Source organism: Apteryx rowi, unplaced genomic scaffold, assembly GCF_003343035.1.
Source record: "Apteryx rowi isolate R43461 unplaced genomic scaffold, aptRow1 scaffold_23, whole genome shotgun sequence".
NCBI lineage: Eukaryota > Metazoa > Chordata > Aves > Apterygiformes > Apterygidae > Apteryx > Apteryx rowi.
The window spans coordinates 4,287,267-4,306,170 of NW_020448641.1; the positions used below are offsets into that span (position 1 = coordinate 4,287,267).

At 49.0% G+C, this 18,904-nt stretch overlaps 1 protein-coding gene across 5 annotated transcripts in view; it reads right to left on the bottom strand.

Annotated features, from left to right (window-relative positions):
- LHPP (phospholysine phosphohistidine inorganic pyrophosphate phosphatase) overlaps positions 1–18,904 on the bottom strand; it is a 107,623-nt gene that overhangs the window by 40,282 nt on the left and 48,437 nt on the right. Inside the window, exon 7 of one of the 5 annotated variants that reach the window (XM_026065593.1) lies at positions 11,876–12,553. The exons of the other annotated variants lie outside the window; for them this stretch is intronic. Coding sequence (XP_025921378.1) covers positions 12,535–12,553 — 19 coding nt within the window. The 3' untranslated portion in view covers positions 11,876–12,534. Of the gene's footprint in view, positions 1–11,875; positions 12,554–18,904 lie in introns of those variants that run through there. 5 annotated transcript variants of the gene reach the window in all.

An 18,904-nucleotide genomic window follows, 5' to 3' on the forward strand; every position in this document is an offset into this window, starting at 1 on the left:
CTCCGCGCTCGCCCGCCGCGCGCCCGGCGCCCTCGCCGCGGCTCCGGCTGCTCCTGGGCCACGGCGGACGCAGCAAGGGCAAGAAGTGCCAGAAGGCAAATGCAATTCAGTGGTGAACTTGCACGAACTGACAGGAAGGGTAGTAGCTGCCACCGTGTCTCCCACGGGGATCGGCGACTCGCGGGGTTGTCTCCGAGAGCTTCGACGGCGTGCTGTGCTGGGATGCCGCAGCAAAGGGGGGCATGGAAATCCCACCGGAGACGTGGGGATGACCAGGGGAAAGCAAGCCAAAGAGTTCAGGCACAAGAGAGGCTGAAGAGAGGCGTAAGCAGACGGGGAACAGAGCTGAGCCTGCCAGGTCCGTTCCTAGGAATCCACCTTCCGCTGACAAACCGCTGCGCAAATCTGGCCGGATCCGACCGAGCGCCCATGGGCTGCGCAAGCGACCGTGAGGCTCTCACGGCCCCTCCAGCTCAGCCAGCCGTTCTGGCAGGGGACGGGCCACGATGCTAAATGCTCCGGGTCCTGGGGTCCTTGGTGCGACAYGAGGATGGCAGTGCCTCCTTCCCTCCCAGCAGAGACGCCGGCAAGGTCACCTAGGACCACTGGGCACGGCAGCGCCCACGGCCCCAGACACRAGTGTTTTTAAACAAACATGACTTCCTCAGACAATGCTGGTGGTTTTGAGCAAAGCACTTATTAATGTGGTTATTATTATTATTTTATCACTTATTTCAATGCTAGTMACTCACAGACCCACTGTCACATCATTTCTTTTTCTGGCTGCTGTCTYTTCTAACCAACCTTAAAAACTGAGTTTAAGCRGTCATGAGTTAGGAATACACGATACAGCRCTTGCAACCTGGTTTATAAGTGAGCAGCATAGGAAAACATGGCCTCTCTTCTCCCATTACCTTCTGTGAAGGACAGACATGCAATTAAAAGTTTTCTGTAAATGTTAATTACAGTGGACTTACTTAGCTAATGACGGAYTGATCTTTTGATTGTATTAGGTTTATAAGTGTAATGAACTTAACTGAAGTATGGATTACAATCTTGTTCTAATTAAAACAAAAAACGTGTAACATATATTAGCCTTCAGAAAGAGATTCAATGGTTGTTTGGGGTCAAAATGTTAAAAGTATTAATGTGTTTTCTAAAGCCTCCAGCATTTAATTAGCTTCTTCATCTAAGCTGAATTCATGCTATTTTAAACAATGCATCCAGATAAGATTTTCTTGTGCACTCAAAAAATAGCSGCAGTACAGATTTGGGCTGTGATTTTCATGCTACCCCTCCTCTGCCCTTCATTTATAAATACTGACTTCCTCGGTTTCCTCAAATCCAGCAGCTTAGGGACGAGATGAGGAAAGCTCGTCTTTCTGAATCGCTTGGTGAAAACGCATTTTGCACGGCGCTGCAGTAAGAGCAGTGCTGTTTGCGACCCTGCTCCGGGGCCCGAGGTGTACGGCGGGAAGGTCGACGCTACGCTGCAGCGCAGGCTGGGACGGAGCACACAGCACTGCCGCCACCGGCCGCGGCTAAAAGGTGCCCAGCGTTTGCACATAAGTAGCGGCGAAGTAAAGCTCCGATCAGAAAATTAAAGCAGGGCTCAAGAGGCCACAGGGCCGAAGGAGCAGGAGCACCGGAGGTGAGGGCTGAGCCGCCTTAGCAGAGCRCCCGGGCTTGTATTTCTCGTCGACGCTGCGCTCACAGCTCTGGCTACTGCTCTCGCCTTTGCAGCACTAGGAGGAACTGACCTAGTTTAATCAAACTTTTTAAAGCCAGATGAAGAGGGGATTGGAAACAGGACGTTCTCCCTGGAAAGCTCTGGACTTAATTTCTTCCACTCCTTTGGCAGCACCTGCTTCTGCACTTCTTTAAGAAAAAGCACAAGGCCTGTTCCTTTTTTCTGGGCACTGCCTGAGGCAGGAAAGAGCTGTCTGTTAGAGGTGATGCCTCCACCCAGTTCCTACCAGAAGCTACACATTTGCAAAGCCAAGAAGTCACTGCTTCTGAGGCCTCTCCAACCACCAAAAAACATATTTAAAAATAACTCTGATCCCTTTTCTCCCAACCGGGACCTTTGCCTGGCCTTGCTGCTCTCAGCGATCCCTCCCTTGAGAGCCCTCGGTCTCTAAAGCACCTCGAGGGGCTCCGAAGGACATTCCCAGGGTGGAGGGGAGAGYGCAAATTTGCCTCAAAAAGGGGCAGCCGGTCACGTGTGAGGTTGCAAAAGCAAGGAGYACCCTCGGACACTTAGAGCATCCTGGCACTGATGGCCAGCACGTTATTTATTTAAATTGGGCACCAGGGTCTGCTTTCTGAGAAGTCGCCCAGCTGCCTTCATTGTTCCACAGGCCCCCAGAGAAGTCCCGTCCAGGGGACAAATTTCCAAACATAGAAGTACTTCAACAAAAACGCACCGTGGCTGGCCACAGCTGGCGTGAGGAAGCGGCTCTCTAATCTAGCTTCCCCTGGAAAGACAACCGGAGCTGCAAAGAGAATTTAAAAGTGTGCAACTCCCTTCCGGTCTTCTTACAAACCCGCGGAGCTCCCGACGGTGAGAAACAGCACAGACGCTCTGTAATAGCGACAACCACTCAAAGGCAGAGTCGGCGAGGAAAACGTACCAGTTCAGGAAGAACTTGTGGTTATGATTCGAGGTGTCACAAACTAGCATATGAGATGACACTTTAGACCAGTCTGAACTAAAGGCTTCCTGTCATCAAAATATCTGATTCTGGTCACACTTGAAAGAAGCCAGGCTAATGAGCGTGCACCGAAAGCAACGCTGGCTGCACCCGAACCTGCCCCGGGACGCTGCTGCTGGATCCCAGCTAAGCCACGAAACCCGGCCACCAGCTGTGCTCACCTCTTACCTCTCCCTCCTGCCACGCTCTTCCCGGGAAGTTTTAGCTTCTCAGACCTAAACAGCTCCAATAACTGTATCCGGAGCGTTCAGCACGGCGGCTGTGCCCAGCCCTGACGGCCTCCAGCAGGGGCTCAGCGCCGCCTCGTCCCAGGCCGCAGCCCCTCTCCGGCAGGGACGACGCCTGAGCGCCGTGCCGCGTGTGACGGTGTTAGGGGCCCAGCGCAGCCGTGCCGTGCAGAGCCCCACGTTGCTTTCCAACACGCACGAGGGACGTGCGACTTGTTGCAACAAGTCTGATCTCACCGACTCTTCGCTCGCGGTACCGAAGCACCTACAGCCAAACACCCACAACCATAACCATACCGTCTTCCTTCACGGGGTGATACAGCGGCTTAGTAACATTTACCTCTTAGAAAAGACACTCTGGTCGCCTCTCTGTACCCGACTCACCGCCTGAACGCAAAGCCTGGGATCAACGGAGCCCTTCGCAAGCCACCCGGCTATGTTGCCCCGTCGCTGCCCAGCCCCGCTATGCCAGTGCCACGACAGCATAAACGCAGCACTGGGGTTTTTAGTCCCAAGATAATCTCATTTTAGACAGCCTTAACAGGCTGTCTTTAGCAAAATCAATCCCATTAGAGAGCTCTCCTTGAGAACTGGCCATTTTAACCCATTTAGTAACTGGTCTTTTTTATCGAGTATATCCTGGAGGCCTGGATTGTGCGTAGCGGGGTATGGCCTACGCTCACGTGTGTGTGTGTGTGGGGGGGGTTACGCTTGAATTTAGAAGCTGATTTCAAAATCCCGCCTGCCTGATTTACAAGTCAACGGCACGTCTCCGATGAGCAAGGCAGGGAGAGTTTGAGCCCGCTGAGAACTGCGTTGCCGAAGCAAGATACTCAGCCAGCACAGAGCAGAGGAGGAGGCGGCGACAGGCAGCGTAAACCTAGCCGTGTTCCTGCCAGGTTGCCGAGAGCTGCAGCGACAGACCGCACCGCAAGGTGCACGCGTTCGCGTAAGGTAGCGTGCCTCAAGCTGGCAGCCCCGGAAGGGAGAGACCCTGCAGCCAGAAGCAGCTATAGCCAGACAACTAACCACCCTGCAGTCCGTCACGATAGAAAGACCAGGTTAGAAAGAAGATGACTCAATCAAGCGCAAGGACACAGACAGCTTCATGCCCGTGATGACAGGATTTCAGGACAACTGTGGTCAGAAGTAGAAGCGCCCAGCATCTGTTGGGAAGAAGCCAGCTGCCTCACCGGACAAGCACCGTCCTGCCATACCCCGGGCAGAGGTCCCCTTCGAAGCAGCGCGCACGCCTTGCAAAGCAGCTACCAGGAGCAGCGAGCGGCAGGCATGGCGCGCGCAGGCGGGAGTCCTTCTCAGCATCCAGTCCTGCTAACACCGAAGTCAGCCAAACGCCCAGCAAGGCGGCCGCAGTCCAGGCGCTAGGCGAGAGACGATCCCTAGGCGCGGGTGCTCCGCGCCACGCGACGCCAGCCTGCGCGGGGCCCCGGCGTCGGCGCTGCGCTCGGGGCTGCACGAGCAGGCGGAACCACACGCAGCCCCGCGAGAAGAAGCGTCGGCTCGACGGCGCAGCCGTGTTCTGCACCTTCCCTGCCCGGGTTCGTTCACTTCGGAGATATAGAAAGAAAAGCCGCAAACACATGTGAGTTGATATTTATACATACAAATAATGCCAAATAACTCTGGCGAGAACTGGGAAAGTCAGCAGACACACTGTCACAGGAGCAAGCTACAGCAAAACAATCTGAATAGAAGCGATATGATTTACTGAGAAATGTAAGCTATACGTTCCTTTAAAATCCACAGATTTTGCTCCTGAGGGTTCTGTGCAATAAATCCCATTAGCAGTAGGATTTACATGTTGAGATGAGGAGAGGTAAAGCGGGGTTAGGAAAAAGATACCGCAGATGCTGCTTCACCAGCCCCAGCTAATTTTCATGCAGTTCTGGTTTCAGATAAAGAGCCCGCCGTCGGCTGCCGTATGCGAGCAGTGACGCGAGGTATTCAGAAGGGCTCTAATACGCGGCTCGGGCGGCTAGAGCTGCTGCTCTATACACCCGCATCCTCAGAAGCACGGCGGGGAGCGGAGGTGCGTGCCCAGCCGCTGGGCTGCAGGCTCAGCCGTTCCCCAGGACCCCTCTCGGCTACGGCCTTGGGGCAGGCGACAGCACAGAATGACTGAGAGTCAAGTCCTCACCTGCTAATTGCATCTTGTACTTCCAGTGGATTATGCTGAGAACTAACCGGGAGCAGACAAATTTATTTTGTATTACGGCGATTGCAGGGAGTTACACTGAACCCCACACAGATTCAGCAAATCTTTCCTTTTTCAATAAGATACTCGAACTTGTCCTTATCTTAAGGCACAAGATTAAAGCTAAGCACATGCTTAAGTGCTTCAGTGAAAACAGATGAGCTGAAAAATATCTTTAAGTGTTAAACAGAGCTGGAGTGACTAATCACGGATGGCTGTTTTCACAGCCTCATAAACTAGATATTAAAACAGAAAACAAAACAAAACAAAAAAAAGGAAATCCACTTCAATGGGGATAAACTGAACCTGGGCACATGTACACAATAAAAAAAGCAGCTACAGCCCTCTCAAAAGCTAAAACGAGCTCTTCTTTCCCAAGGGTGTCAAGTGTGCTCATTGTAAAACAGGAATGTGAGCTGATGTTTCTTTTACTAAAATGATGAAATTAAATGTTATTTTTAAAAAGTTTATATAAGGCTAAGTGAGCAGGATAATCCCAGCCCCTTGCAACAAACCTGTGACATTTAACAGTGCATGCAAGAGCTGAGATACAATCTCTCCGGAGCATAGCTATGATATAACTTTGCCCTTAAGCGTCCTCGTTGTTGGGACAGCCAGAGCAGAACTCGAGACACCCCGTCATGGATCGCACGGCTCGCAGCACTGAATCACCGCCTGCCCACAGCGGCATTTCGCCACCGCAGTCATACAACTTCATGGAAATCTCTGCAAAATCGGAAATGCAAATCAAGTTGGTAGAATCTGGTTGGAAGCAGCACCAGCCAGGGCCCTGGCACGAGGCAGGGATGGGAGCCCACGCAGGCTGTGGGACAGCAGCCGAACCTTGCTGCGATCCACATGAAAGGCTCTTGCTGGCCTGACACAGCCTCAGCAGCAAAACAAGCCCTCCTGGCCTTTGTGCTCCTGTGCACACGAACAATGTGGAAACCAGACAGGGAGAACTCAAAATGGAGCTGCTGTTGGACAGCTTCCCTGTGGCTTTTGCAGAGAATGGGCTCCTTCTAGCACTTCCCATCAGAGAGAATTTGTCCTGTGTCTGGGACAGGCTTCCACCCCAGCGATGAAGGGCCTTTCCCTCTCCCCTGCCTCCAGCCATCCCCCAGCTCTCGGAAAACCAGAATGTAAGATTTTGTTGCATGACTATAAATGGTGAATTGCATGGGCCAGGAAAGATTATTTATTTATTCATTCATTCCTCAGTGCATGCAAAGCCAAATTCTGCCTGTCTTCTGGGACTGCTTATGAGAGCTAAGGCAGCAGACTCTGGCCACTGCGACAAGACCCCCAGGTACTGTAGAGCGGATCATTTTATCGTGCAAATAAGCCTTCCTGAAGCTACAAATGAGAAGTATGTCTGTGACTGAGGATTTACCATTGCATTGCAGTGTTCTGAAAAAATGCTTACCCATCCCTTCTGAACCAAAATACTAAGCCTAGCAGATTCCAGAGTTTAAGGGCTTGCCAAATTTTAAACATCATGTTATAAAGTGTCATACGGAGAGTTCCCTCTTATCTCCATCTCAAGCACTTTTCTCAGTTTTCCAGTTCTTGGAACCAAGGATAACACGTGAATGGTGCCAGGCCCACTGATCCATTCTTGGGAAGCGTTAGGTTTTCCTACTTCATTCCTCTATCACTCTTTCTTCCCTAATGCCTGTTCCTCAAGTTCTGCCCAGCTCATTCTCCGGAAATAAGATATAGAGCAAATCTAACCATTAAAGCGAGTGGCACCTTTCCTCATTTTTCCTCTGGGAAGGAAATGCTCTTCCCTGACACTGCAGAACTGTGTGACACTGGGCAACACTGGCTCAGCACAGTACCATTTCACCAGGACAAGACGGGTCAAATTTAGCCCTTGTAGAAGGTGTTTGCTTGCTGGTGTCAATGGATTTGCACCCACTTACATCCTGGGCTAAGTTTGTGCTTTAAACGCCATATGCGTTTAACAAATAAATTTATAATTTTTCCCTCCCTCGCCCCTCCACAACCTGGCTACTAAAGAGGAGCACCACCAAACTGCTCTTCCTGGAGTATGTTTTTTCCCAGCCCTGCTTTCCATCAGAGAACGAAGCTAGCTAGCAGAAGCACAGTCTGGAGGCTAGTACTAGAATATTCCCAGATGGCCGTGTCCCTGGTGGGCATCACACCATCAAAGGTCCCCAAAGACACCAGCATCCAGGAAAGGTCCCACCAGCGCAAAGATCATTTCTAGCAGTGCAAGCTGACCACTCTGCAAGAGGATCCTCTTGCCTAGGCTGAGCTATCTGTTTGCCATCTTTAAATCCTCGGGAGGGTTTAATCCTGTCTTCAGATCTAAACCCTTAAACAAACAAATGCATTATCTCTACCCAGATGTCTTTTCTGAGCTCCAGTAAAGCTATGTGTCAATTCTGTCTCTGTTAGACAAGATTATTTCATTAGCCTTACCCTGAGCACAGATACTGGCAACAAGCCCTCTGCTCTCTAGCATGACTGCACATAGCGTTGGAAATCTGTCCCAGGAAACACACCAAAAAATTTACATTTTGCGCTTCTCCTGAACAACATGACAGTTCTTTCCAATGCTGAATGGTGCAGGAGACCCCAGGAGCGGCTTGTGGAAGCGCTGCAGATCAGCTCTCTCGCTTGCACAACCACTCGACCCTCTTGAGGATATACGTGGCTCCACCTTCTGATTTTCCTTCCTTGAAGGCCTCATTATCTCCACGGGGTAAGAAACTGCAGTAGCACTTATGACTGTGAAATCCCCTGCTCTCAATCACTAGACTGATCAAAATGAAAAGGGAAGACAGTCCATGGAGGGTTTTTTCCTCAAAGCAAAAGTCTCCAGGAACCAGTTTCCAGGCCTCCAAAAGGGGCCTTATGAAGATACTTAGGGAAGGATACAAACAGGACATGGATATTTGATATCATATCCTAACAGTCTCCTAGACTCCAACTATTTTCAGCTTAGGGACTCTGTAAACGCGATGTGATTCCTACGTATTTAGTAACTATCAGGGAATAGTCACATGAATGTGACCAGATCCCCTTTGAACCCATTACGTTTTAATCGATCCCAGCTTACTCGGCAGGCAGTTCCGCAGACCTACTGCCCGCAGCAGGAGGAACCACCTCCTTCTGTGAGTACTGAACCTAGATGCCACTGACTCTCTCCAAGACACCTTCCTGGGGCAGAGAGATAACAAATCACACCCTTTCCATGCCACCTGTGATTTTATGGACCTGCCATTTCTTTCCCCAGCCACAGCCACACTTCGCAAGCGCAAACGGTTCTTGTGCCGAACCGTTCCCTGGTAGGGGATGTTTGCCTTCAGCCAAGCCACTATTCTGACCCAGTAGCCATCAAGTATTTCTTTTCCTTCATTTTGGTACAGGTTCAATACAGTTTTCAAAATAATGGTGAAGGGTCAGCTCCAGTTCGAGAGAAAATAACAAAAACCATCGGCACTACTTTCCAGACTGAGTTTTGATCCATCCCACTGCCAATCTGAAACAAGGTCCCTCATAAAACTGCAAGTCTCCCTCCCCAGCAGCCCATCAGGACACCCACTCACAAGTATTTTTAATAACCTGGGAAAAGTAAAATAACACAGAAATGGACTGATTTCCTGTTCAGCAGAATCACAGTCCAATGTTTCTTAAATAAAAGTCCTCAAGTTAGAAAAGCATCCTGAAATTTCACAGACTTTTACAGCAAAACCTCCAGCCACAAATAGAACCCGAAATTTTACCCAGTGACCAGTCTCACTTATTGACAGAGTCTTTTCTTTTGCTCTGTGCTATTCATTTGAATGGTACTTCAAAGACAGCAGGTCTACAGAGAAGAAAAGAACATTTTCTTTTGACCGTCTATTAACATAAATGAAAGTCCTTTCAAAAGATATGAACTCTAGAAGCTGCTGAACGCTTTTCACAAATTGTCTGCTGTAAAAAAATACAGACAGAGCAGATCTGCCTCAAAGTCAGCCTCTAACTGTAGAGACGTGATTAGTGTGCGGTGCTGAAATATCTTTTTGAGCTCTAGCAGTGAGCTGCTACAGACGGCACCTAGACAGGAGCTCTGTCAAGTGCAAATGATTCCTTCACTTGTGCACATTCTTCACATCAATGGTGTGGGAAAAAAAGTAATTGCATTCTGGGCCCACTTTTTTAAGGAGTGTCAGAAATGCTGTTAAGAACATAAAAGTTGACAGGACCTTAGGAGACCTGCTGAGTGGTTGCTGCATTCAGATGCTAGCACAGGTTATTAGTGCTGAGTCTTGCACAATAAGAGCTCAGATTTTAAAGACTGAGGGACAGACTCTCTGAGGGTGTAAAACAGCGTAATTCCATTGACTTCTACGGAGCTACTGCAACTCACCTGTTTGAGGACTTGGCTGGAAGTTTATCCCATTAGTCTAGTTGCTACAGGCAGTGTAAATTAAATTTCAACAAGGCGCACCAGTCACAGGCTTTGTGCACAAAAGGTAGGGCTTCTTTACTGGGGCTCACTGAAAAACAGGTCTGGATAGGGCTTACTGCATATTTTTTCACGTCATTACCTCACCTGGGTATATAACAACACCATGTTAATGGAAATAATCTGAAAGCAGCAGGCCAGTATGTAGAATTCCCAGCGGCACATTCAGTGTTCTCAAGCCAAAGAGCCCTAGCACTGAATTCAAGGAATAACCCACAGGCACACCAGCAGTATCCATTCACACAGGTCTCTGAGGCTGTTACTGAAACATTTGGGTGCCCAGGCTTTGGCATCAGAATCCACACCTGTCACTTGGATGTTCTTCTACAAGGATGCCTAGCAATAGTAAATAGCAGGAAAGTTAGTGGGAACCTGTAAGGTTCAAAGTCTCTCAAAATCCCAGAGCATCTAAGTGATTAATATGGAGGACTCGAGCAGTGATCTGAAGAGCTGTCCTAAATCAGCTCATCTTTCTGGAACAGAACATCTGGCAAAGGACCCTAGAGCCCCTCTCCCTTGCCCCCACCGTCCTGCCAAATTTTAGAGATCCCCCCAGACCTCCTCAATATAAGAGGATCAAGCTGCATCCTTCTTCCATCTGTACTAAACAAGTACCTCTGTGAAAACAGAAATAGTCTATCAGGCCTCAGAGTTGTTCAGATACCTGTTTCTGGGTTGCAGTTTTCTTATGCATTACATCTTTGTGGAAATTTCTAAAATCACGTTCAGGATCTTTACCTCTTTGTAAGCACACGTGTTCCTGCTGTGAAAGACACCCAGGACCTTTGCGTTCTCTGAACGCATTTACTAGGCATTCAGTAGCGAAGAAGGTGATTCTCTGATATTCACTTCCAAAGTAAGCGGAACAAAATGATTGTGAGAAAGATTTATTCCAGGGCTATGCAATTTTTCAAAGCCGGGAGCATATGAATATTCAGGCTGAAATTGAGCATGCAACATTTCAAACCATCTGAAAGTAAATTTTCCTTATGGCATCAGAAGAAACTTGCTTGCTCCCCTCTTCAATCTCTTCTACTTTTCCACGGGAATTTCTTGTACAGGGCAAGCAAGCAACCCTGGGCTGTAGTGTGTCCCATAAGAACTACGCATTTGTATCAGTTAACACCGCCTGCTACAGCGTGCCTACAGCTGACTTTCTACGCAGCCAGGGACTGCCTCCCTCAAACACCACAGCACGGGCCAAATCCTGTCTACAACCAACTGAAGTCAAGGTTACTTGGAGTGTGTGGACTGAAGAATTAGGCCCAAGATATATATGGCATTTGTGGCCTAGCGAAGAAGGGAAAGTAACTTTTCTTTGAACTTACAAATAGAGCAGAAGACCAACCCAGCAGGAAGAAATGCCAGCTCCTTCATTTGAATTGAAAATAGAGGCATAAAATCATGCTAAGTTTGTTGGCTAATGCAAGTGCTGGGACACAACTGAAATACACTTCCCAAAGGCACAGTAAGTTACAATCATTAGATTTAAAAGACATTAGGGTCTAAGTTTAAAAAACAAAATCTACATATATGTTCCTTCATCCCAAACTGCACTGGGTACCCATCAATTCTTCTTGACCTCCTTTCCGCTAACTTAGAGAATCTGATTTTGGAAATGCTCCCAAAGAGAACAGAAACAATCGAGTCAGTGATCGAATTTTCAAATGACACATGTCAATCCAGATTCAATGGTGTTTCCTGATGCCCTAAATCTACTGATCTCAGGAATTCCTAATTATGGGAGTTGAGAAAAGAGATTTCTTCAAAGTAGACTGTTAACCTGCAACAACTATGAGGTATATTCATGGTTTATAAAGAAAAAAAGAAAAAGAAGATGAAATATCATTAATCCTCCTACTATGCAGGGCATGGCAAATGCAGTAATTATATAAATGCAAAAAAAGCAAACTAAATCCAGTGATCTGGACATTTAAAACTGAACATGAAGGCCCAGGATGAGCAGACAAATGCATTTTTCTGGCAAGATTACCAATGAGCTGGTCCAACACAAATGAAGGGCAGGGAGCCGTGATGCAGCAGCTCGCCCTGTCCCCACTGGCAGGTGGAAAATAGGCCCTACCTTAGAAGAAGATATCGGTCATGTCACTTAAGCAGAAGCAAAACCCAGCAATGCACAGCTTTCTTTTTTTAAGGTGCTGTGGCAATTCAAAGCAGTTAAAGAAAATACACAAATATTTCTCCAGTTTATACCAAATTTAATATTGAAAGAGGAATGAAAGGCACTTGTATGGTCCTTGCAGTGCTGCTAGTTTCACCACTACATTGAGCTAATTGCTCCTGTATTTCCAATCATTTCCAAAACTGCTCATTCTTAAACAGAGCGAGTGCAAGCCCGTGTCTGCGGCATACGTGTGTCCTGCCTTCCCTTAGTACATTCTGCTTCTTTACCGCTGTTCGGAAATGGGACTGCAGGAAAAGAGCGCTCAGCAGCTTCCCAGTGGGAAGGCTGAGGCGGGCAGAGGAACTCGCTGTCTTTGATGCCATCTACTGGAAAGCTGGCTCCATGACCAGGACACATCCTGGCACGCGCTGCGCTGCCGAACACAAAAAATTAACTCCTCAGATCCGCGAGTTACACACCGCAAGCGTGACACACGCTCAGAAACACACGCTCCTGCGCTGCAGAAGTGAAGCTCCGAAGGAAATACAGACACATCAGGACTTTGCTGTTCAAACAGCCAGGCTGAGGTTTTCCAGACTGCCCCGAAGCACCACCAGAAATCAGGGAGACGTACTCCAGAGTCACTCAGGCCTTTCTGAAAATCCTGCCCATAGCTGTATTTTGTCTTCGAGATGCCTTGTCCTGCCTGCCGCTGGGGCTGCCCGAAGAGCCTGCCCGAAGAGCTCACCGAACAAAGGAGCACGCCGGCCTCAAGAGCCTGCTGGCGTCCTGGGAAAAAAGGCAGGAAGAAGAACCCAGGGAATGAGCAGTACCATGGGGAAAGAGGACAAGGCAAAGGGGTCCCTCGCTGCGGTGAGGTACCGTACACATGGGATATGGGCCCTTTTAGGAAGAGAAAGGAGGAACAGAGCATTCTTTAAAGGGAGGAAGCACTTCCTTCACTGCCATCTATCATCAAGTCAGGACCTCGGTCTCTGAAATCAAAGATGAGCTGTGGCTCCGTATCATTCTGCTGCCTGTGAATGGCAAGAGAAGTGGGATTTGGGCAGTATGTCTGAAAACCCTGGAATTTGCATGTGAGGATGGAACAACCTTCATCAATCCACTCCATGACAGTCTCCAGCTTTTTCTTCCCACCCACTTGCTTTTTAGTGCACCAGGCAGACTTAACATAGGAAAAGCAAGACTGGTTTATCTGCTTATTTCACATTTCAGTTTTTCTGATGCTTTTTTGCTGCCCCCCCTTAAAATGCTGGTCAGATGCCACACACTACCGCAGCCCCCTTACTGCCTGAAAGCTACCCAGTTACCTGAGGATACATTATGCCCAAGCTCTGCAAGGCAGAGAAACAGCACTGAGGTGTTTCCTTGAGTCCTAATTATTTTAGGAGGGAGTTAATGACCATATTTAAGCTCCTGCTTTGGAGAGCTTTGGTGTTTTTTTTGTTTTGTTTTGTTCTTCAAAGAGTCCCAGCAGATAAGACCAGTTTTTTTGGCCTAGTTTTTTTTTCTGTCCCAGTAATTATAATTCGCGCAGAAGAAGCCCCTGCCAAGCGTCCTGTCTACATAGCATGTCCTGGCTCAGCATGTGGAGTCAGCATTTCCGTGGAAAGCAGGCACAACAATCTCAGTGTAAAGGACGCTTCTCCCACACTGTCTTTTGAAACGAGCTTGACAACGTGTCAACAGTCACTCGGGTTTCTGCAGACAGTGGCCTGTTTTCTTCCTAAGAGGATCTGGCCACGATACAGAGTATACCCTGGCTCAGCAATATACTTTCAGACGTGCCTTGTTTGGAAGAACTTGCCCCATTGGCGTGTCTGTGGCTTCAGTAGGACAACACACGTACTGTAAGTCTGGCACACGCTCAAGTACTTTGCTGAACTGGCATATTAAAAAGACACCGCCGGTCTGAAATGAATTGCTTTGGAAACGAAATGAGATAAAATGAGTTTCAGGTATCACACCTGCCCCTAAGTCCTCTTGTGGTTTTACAGTCGCGTAACGCTATGCTTTTAGAAAGGTTCTCTTTCCTGTTGCTGTACGAGAGACCCAGAAACTGAAGAGAAGAAAAGAAGCAGCTACCCAGAGGAAGCAGTAAAACTGATGGTAAACAAAATGTAGTTGGTATGCAGGGAAACTGAAAACTCAGAGCTGATAAACAAAAAGAACCTCTTCTCGAATCTCCTGCAATTACACAAAACTGCCATGTTATCGGCAAGAACAACAGGCCGAACAGGACAGTGGAGATGTCGAAGCTGCTAGCAGGTCGTCATGTTTCTATGCTGTCCATATCTCCAGTCAAGTAAACACACGGTCACGCCAGCTGGCCCCTGCATTACTGTACCAGTAGGTTGCTCTTCATTGCTATTTATTGCTTGTATGCAGCTTGGACAGACTACCAAGCACAGCAGAAGTCAGAATTTCTGAAGAGAATAACAAACATGCCTGAGATTTGGAAATAAAACCCCTTAAAATGGCACCGGTTATTAGGAACTCATTGGGGACTTTGGCGACTGCTGCCTCGTGAAATCCCAAAGCCGGGACCAGTCTCCAAAGCGGACACCAGTAGATTGGTGGGGAACTCATTCCCTCGCAGCGACCCAAGTCTGGAGGCCAGCTCTCCACGACGTGTTCCCAGGAGGACGTCGCTGGGCCCAGGCGTCCCCGGGGTGCAGCTTGGGCCGGACCAGGGTCTGCGTTGTGTTCACGGGGGCCTGCAAGCGTGTTCGTGCTCCTGCTCAGCCTCACGCCTCCGCTGGGGACCACGGCAAACAGGGCCGCAGAAGAGCCCCATCGCAAGCAATCTCCTCCTGTTGGCTTCCAGCACAGAAGGGAGCATAGGACGAGAGCAAGGCGGACATACAAACAAACGAACGAACAAAGAATCCGGGGCAAAGAGAGAGAGAGGAGGAAAAAAAGAGGAAAATAAAAGGACAAGCAAAGACTGTATGCATGTGAGATGCAGTTAGGGGAGGGGTTTACAGAGGAAAAAAGGGCAAATTCTGCATATTCTGCTCCCTGAGCCACAGGTATCTTTGTTTAACAGGTTCTGTTGCCTCCAGACTTCCCTGGGTGTTTGCCGCGGAGATCTGGCCTGACTCTCCGTACAAACAAATAGGATTGATTAAATTCTATTGCACTCTCAAGGATTTCTATAGGCATGTCCTATACATTTGCTATGCAGAGATCTGGCCAAATCCCCTGCAGAGTAATTGCTGTAGAAAACTGTTGTTTTACTGCCTATTCAATCCTCTAGGAGTTTCCTATAAAGATAGCAGCTCCTGAATTCACTTGGAAATTAGCCAGCTTCCAGATGATTGCCACCTGGGATCAAGCCAGTGTGCTAACTGCTTAAGACAGTGCTGAATACGGATGCTGTTTGTGCTTGTTCCACTCACAGCCAGATGACATATCACAGCCCTCAGGTCCAATACAGAAATTCTCAGGAAAAGCAGAAATGTTCTAGGTTGCTTTTCATTTTGTACTGTCTCCTGCCATTTGAGTGGCTGGCCCCAGGAACGCTGTCTCCCAGGCTGCAGAGGAGGAGAATAGGAATGCCCAGGTAATCAAATTACAGACCACTGAAAAGGTCAGGCAGAAGTGAAAAGGACACTGCCAATTACTTTTGTATATGGGTTGTTTTATGTCTCCATTGTTTGCAATGCCCTTGAAGAAAGCTGCAAGATCAGATTTCTTTCCAGACGCTCTCAAAGGACTGTGCTCTTTTCCATTCAGAAAACACTGATACACGCGTGCAGCCAACCGAGCTAAAACAAGCGCAGCAATTTTTCTACCGGTTTTCACTTGAGCACTGCTATCACCTGGCTGTGAGCGTGGGTTTTGCCGGAAGGGTAACGGGCTCCTGGAGCACAGGCTGGGGCTCTCGGGCACTTGGCTTTCAGCTCCAGGTCGCCCTTCAGCTCCAGAGCCCAGTGACGGTTCTCCTTTCCCCAAGGCTCTCCCTACACCCTTCCTCGGGTGCCCGACGCGGGGTGCTCTCTCGCAGCGGGCATCGGGGGCAGCTGGAGCTGCCGGTGCGGAGGATGCGCCCCCGTGCACCCCATTAACCCTGGCAGGCTGAGCACGCACGCGGGGCCCAGGCCAGAGCTCTCAGCGCAGCCTTGTCAGCAATCAGCAAGAAAAGCCCCCGTTGGAGCCTCTTCGCCCAGAGCTATCTTGTGTGACAGCCCAGCAACCTGCAGCCAGGCGAGGAAGTTTACTGGAACGATACCTGGGAGCCTCCGAGACTGAAGGAACTGGGAGCTGCAACGCTGTTTACCCATTTCCAGCAGATCCAGTTGCTCATTTCGATCCAGGAAGCATCTGTCTGGATGAAACTATGCTCTGCATTATTATTCAGCGTGGCTACGTTTTAAACATTTTATATGGCAAACTCTGCTGCTTCCTCTTAATTGTCTTTTTCTTTTGGTAACAGGCTGTGCCTTGGCAGGGACAAAGCCCTTGAGAATGGCCAAGTTAGTACACAAGAGTGTGGGAGGAGGGTGCCAGAAGAAGCAATCTGGAGCTAAGTAATGTACACTGCAGCTGGAGCAGAGGATCCAAGACGCTGATAGAAGGCAAGTAGGTTACTGCATCCCTCCCCTCTCTGTCAACATCTTCTGCAACGTGCTTCCCAAAACTTTCCAAGAGCCTCTCAGAGCAACTTCTGAGAAACCCTGTGTTTACACGATACGAAAACACTCTCCTGAGACCTACGCTGAGACTATTACTGCAGCTTTTTTGTAGCTGAAAGGGATCCCAGGTTAGGATTTTAAGAGCGTCTCTGCTTCTTGTTACTGGGGCGTGCAATGTTTTAAAAGTAATAAAAAGAAAAAACAGGCAGAAGGCGATACGTGCGGGATTTGCAAGACCTTGCTCCGTTCCGACGGAAGTCAAGGGAACGGCTCGCGTTGCCTTCAGCCGGGGACGGCCTAGACCCCCACGCAGCTTTCCAGCCAGGTCCGCAGCCTGGAGGGAGGGCAAGCCCAAGCGCCCTGGCCACAGCCACGCTGGGCTGGCGGCAGGGCCGAAGGGACGAGCCAGAAGCCACCCCTAAACCTGGGCTCTCCTTGCCAGACGCTCCTCTGCCCCGCTAACCGCTTGCATGACTTCTGCCAGCTCTGCAGCAGGAAACCAATGAGATACGAAGCCCTCCGGAAGTCACTGCAGTTTCCTGACACCTGGAGCTGCTGTTGGCTCTCGGGTTCAACGAACTGCCCAGAAAATGGCTGAATTTGGAGCAAAGCTAGCACAAAGGGCACTGTCAGCGCTCTGGACACGTGACAGGGCGATACCTTCTGCGGTCCTGCCCCGCTGCTGCCTAAGCGCACGCAAGGCTTTCTCTCTGCTTTGCTCAGGCCAACCATGTCGCTGTCCCCAAGCCAAGCAGCACCGGCCTTCCCCAGCAAACCAGCGGGCGCGCAGAGCCTTGCTCCGGGCCCGCGTCACGCGGCGGCCGAGCCGAACGCGCGAGTCGCCGGAGGGAAGCGCAGCAGCGAGGCAGCCGCGGAGGCGCGGGGCGGGCAGGCTCCTGACAGCGCTTTAGAAGGAAAATGCAGGAGATTTTGTAAGTTGTGTCCTGAAGGAAAATTTGCTTTTAAATTTTATTAGGGAGAATTCAGCTTGTGTGTCGAAACACAAAGCTTACATTACTACCAAAACTCTTGGACTGAAATTAGGACTCAGAAAGAGTCAAAGGAAATTTTCCTTCTGTCTTTGCACCAACATTTTCATCTTTTGTTTTTTTTTTAACGTTTTTGTAAGAGCTCTAAAATCCCACAGTGCCACAATGCTTTAGAGTTGAACAGGAAATCAAGGCTACGCATTTCAACTCCTGCAAGCCATGCTGGACTAGAAGAAGAGTGGTAAGAAAAATGGTAGGAAAAGCGTAAATATTCGGCCAAAAGGCAGCACAGCTCATAAGCCCACAAATGCAGGCAGGCCTGGGAATATGAACTTGCTCCAGAAAAGACCATCAACAATTATTAAACCTAGAAGCCCTCGCTGCTGAGCTAACCACAGCCTCGGCATTTGCCTTTAATATTAAATGAAGGCAGCACGAGGGCTTCCAGGCCCACAGCTCTGCTCCTTCGTCTGTCTTCATTTTTCATGGATGCTGGATGAGCTCTTCTCTTTTTTAACAAATCCTGTACTGCACCAAAGGCATTTTCCTTCTTGTCCTGCTATTCTAGCTTCCAGCAGAGGTTTGCGGTTTCAGTAAGACGTGGGATACACAGGTGAGATCCACGGCTTGTCACAAGGAAGCTGCAGTCCGTCCTCCAGTTCCAAAACGCATTTGCTAATACGACACTTCTTTGCACGGGGCATTTCTGAATACGTATTGCTCTCCCCACACAGACATGCAGGAAAACACACACACACACACACACTGCAAAGAAAGGAAATAGGAAGCTCCTGAAGACGGGGCGGAAGGAGCTTTGCTCCCTTCCCTTCCAAACAGAACACTTCCAAACAGCTGCTCGCAAAGGCCAGGTACTTCTTCCCTGCCGAACAAGCGGAAGACGACTGCTGTGGCTGCCTCAGCCTCGGTTTCGGCCTGCCGCGCTCCCGTTCGCACTCAGTGTTCCCACGGCCTTTGTGCGCGGCGACAATGAAAATAACCAGAGCAGCCTACGGACTGCGCACATGAACTCTGAAGAATTTAGATTACTGAACTGCACCTCCATAAATCTAGCTGATCCTCTGCCACAGGAAAGGGTCCAGGGTGTTAAATAAATAGACGGTACACTTTAGAGGATTTGGTAAAATTAGGATTGTCACTACTTTTCCATTCCAAGAAGACTAATCTTGGTTATAATTATCTCAGCTACATTCAGTCTTTTCAATAGCTCATGCACTGATAAATGAAGCGTTCATTCTCACAAATGCCTCTCCTTCCCCTGATGTATGCAATGTGTTCCAGATGGATGGAGAAATCTTTTTTTTTTCTTTTACACTTGCTCAGCTATTTCCAGATATCCAGTAGGCCAGAAGACCAGCAGGTGTAAATCAGCAGAGATTACTGAAGTCCCTTAAACTTCACTACTTGCAGCAGGTAACAGTCTGCCCCTCTATTTCTCAATAAAAAACAACGTGCAGCACATAGGTGATATTCAC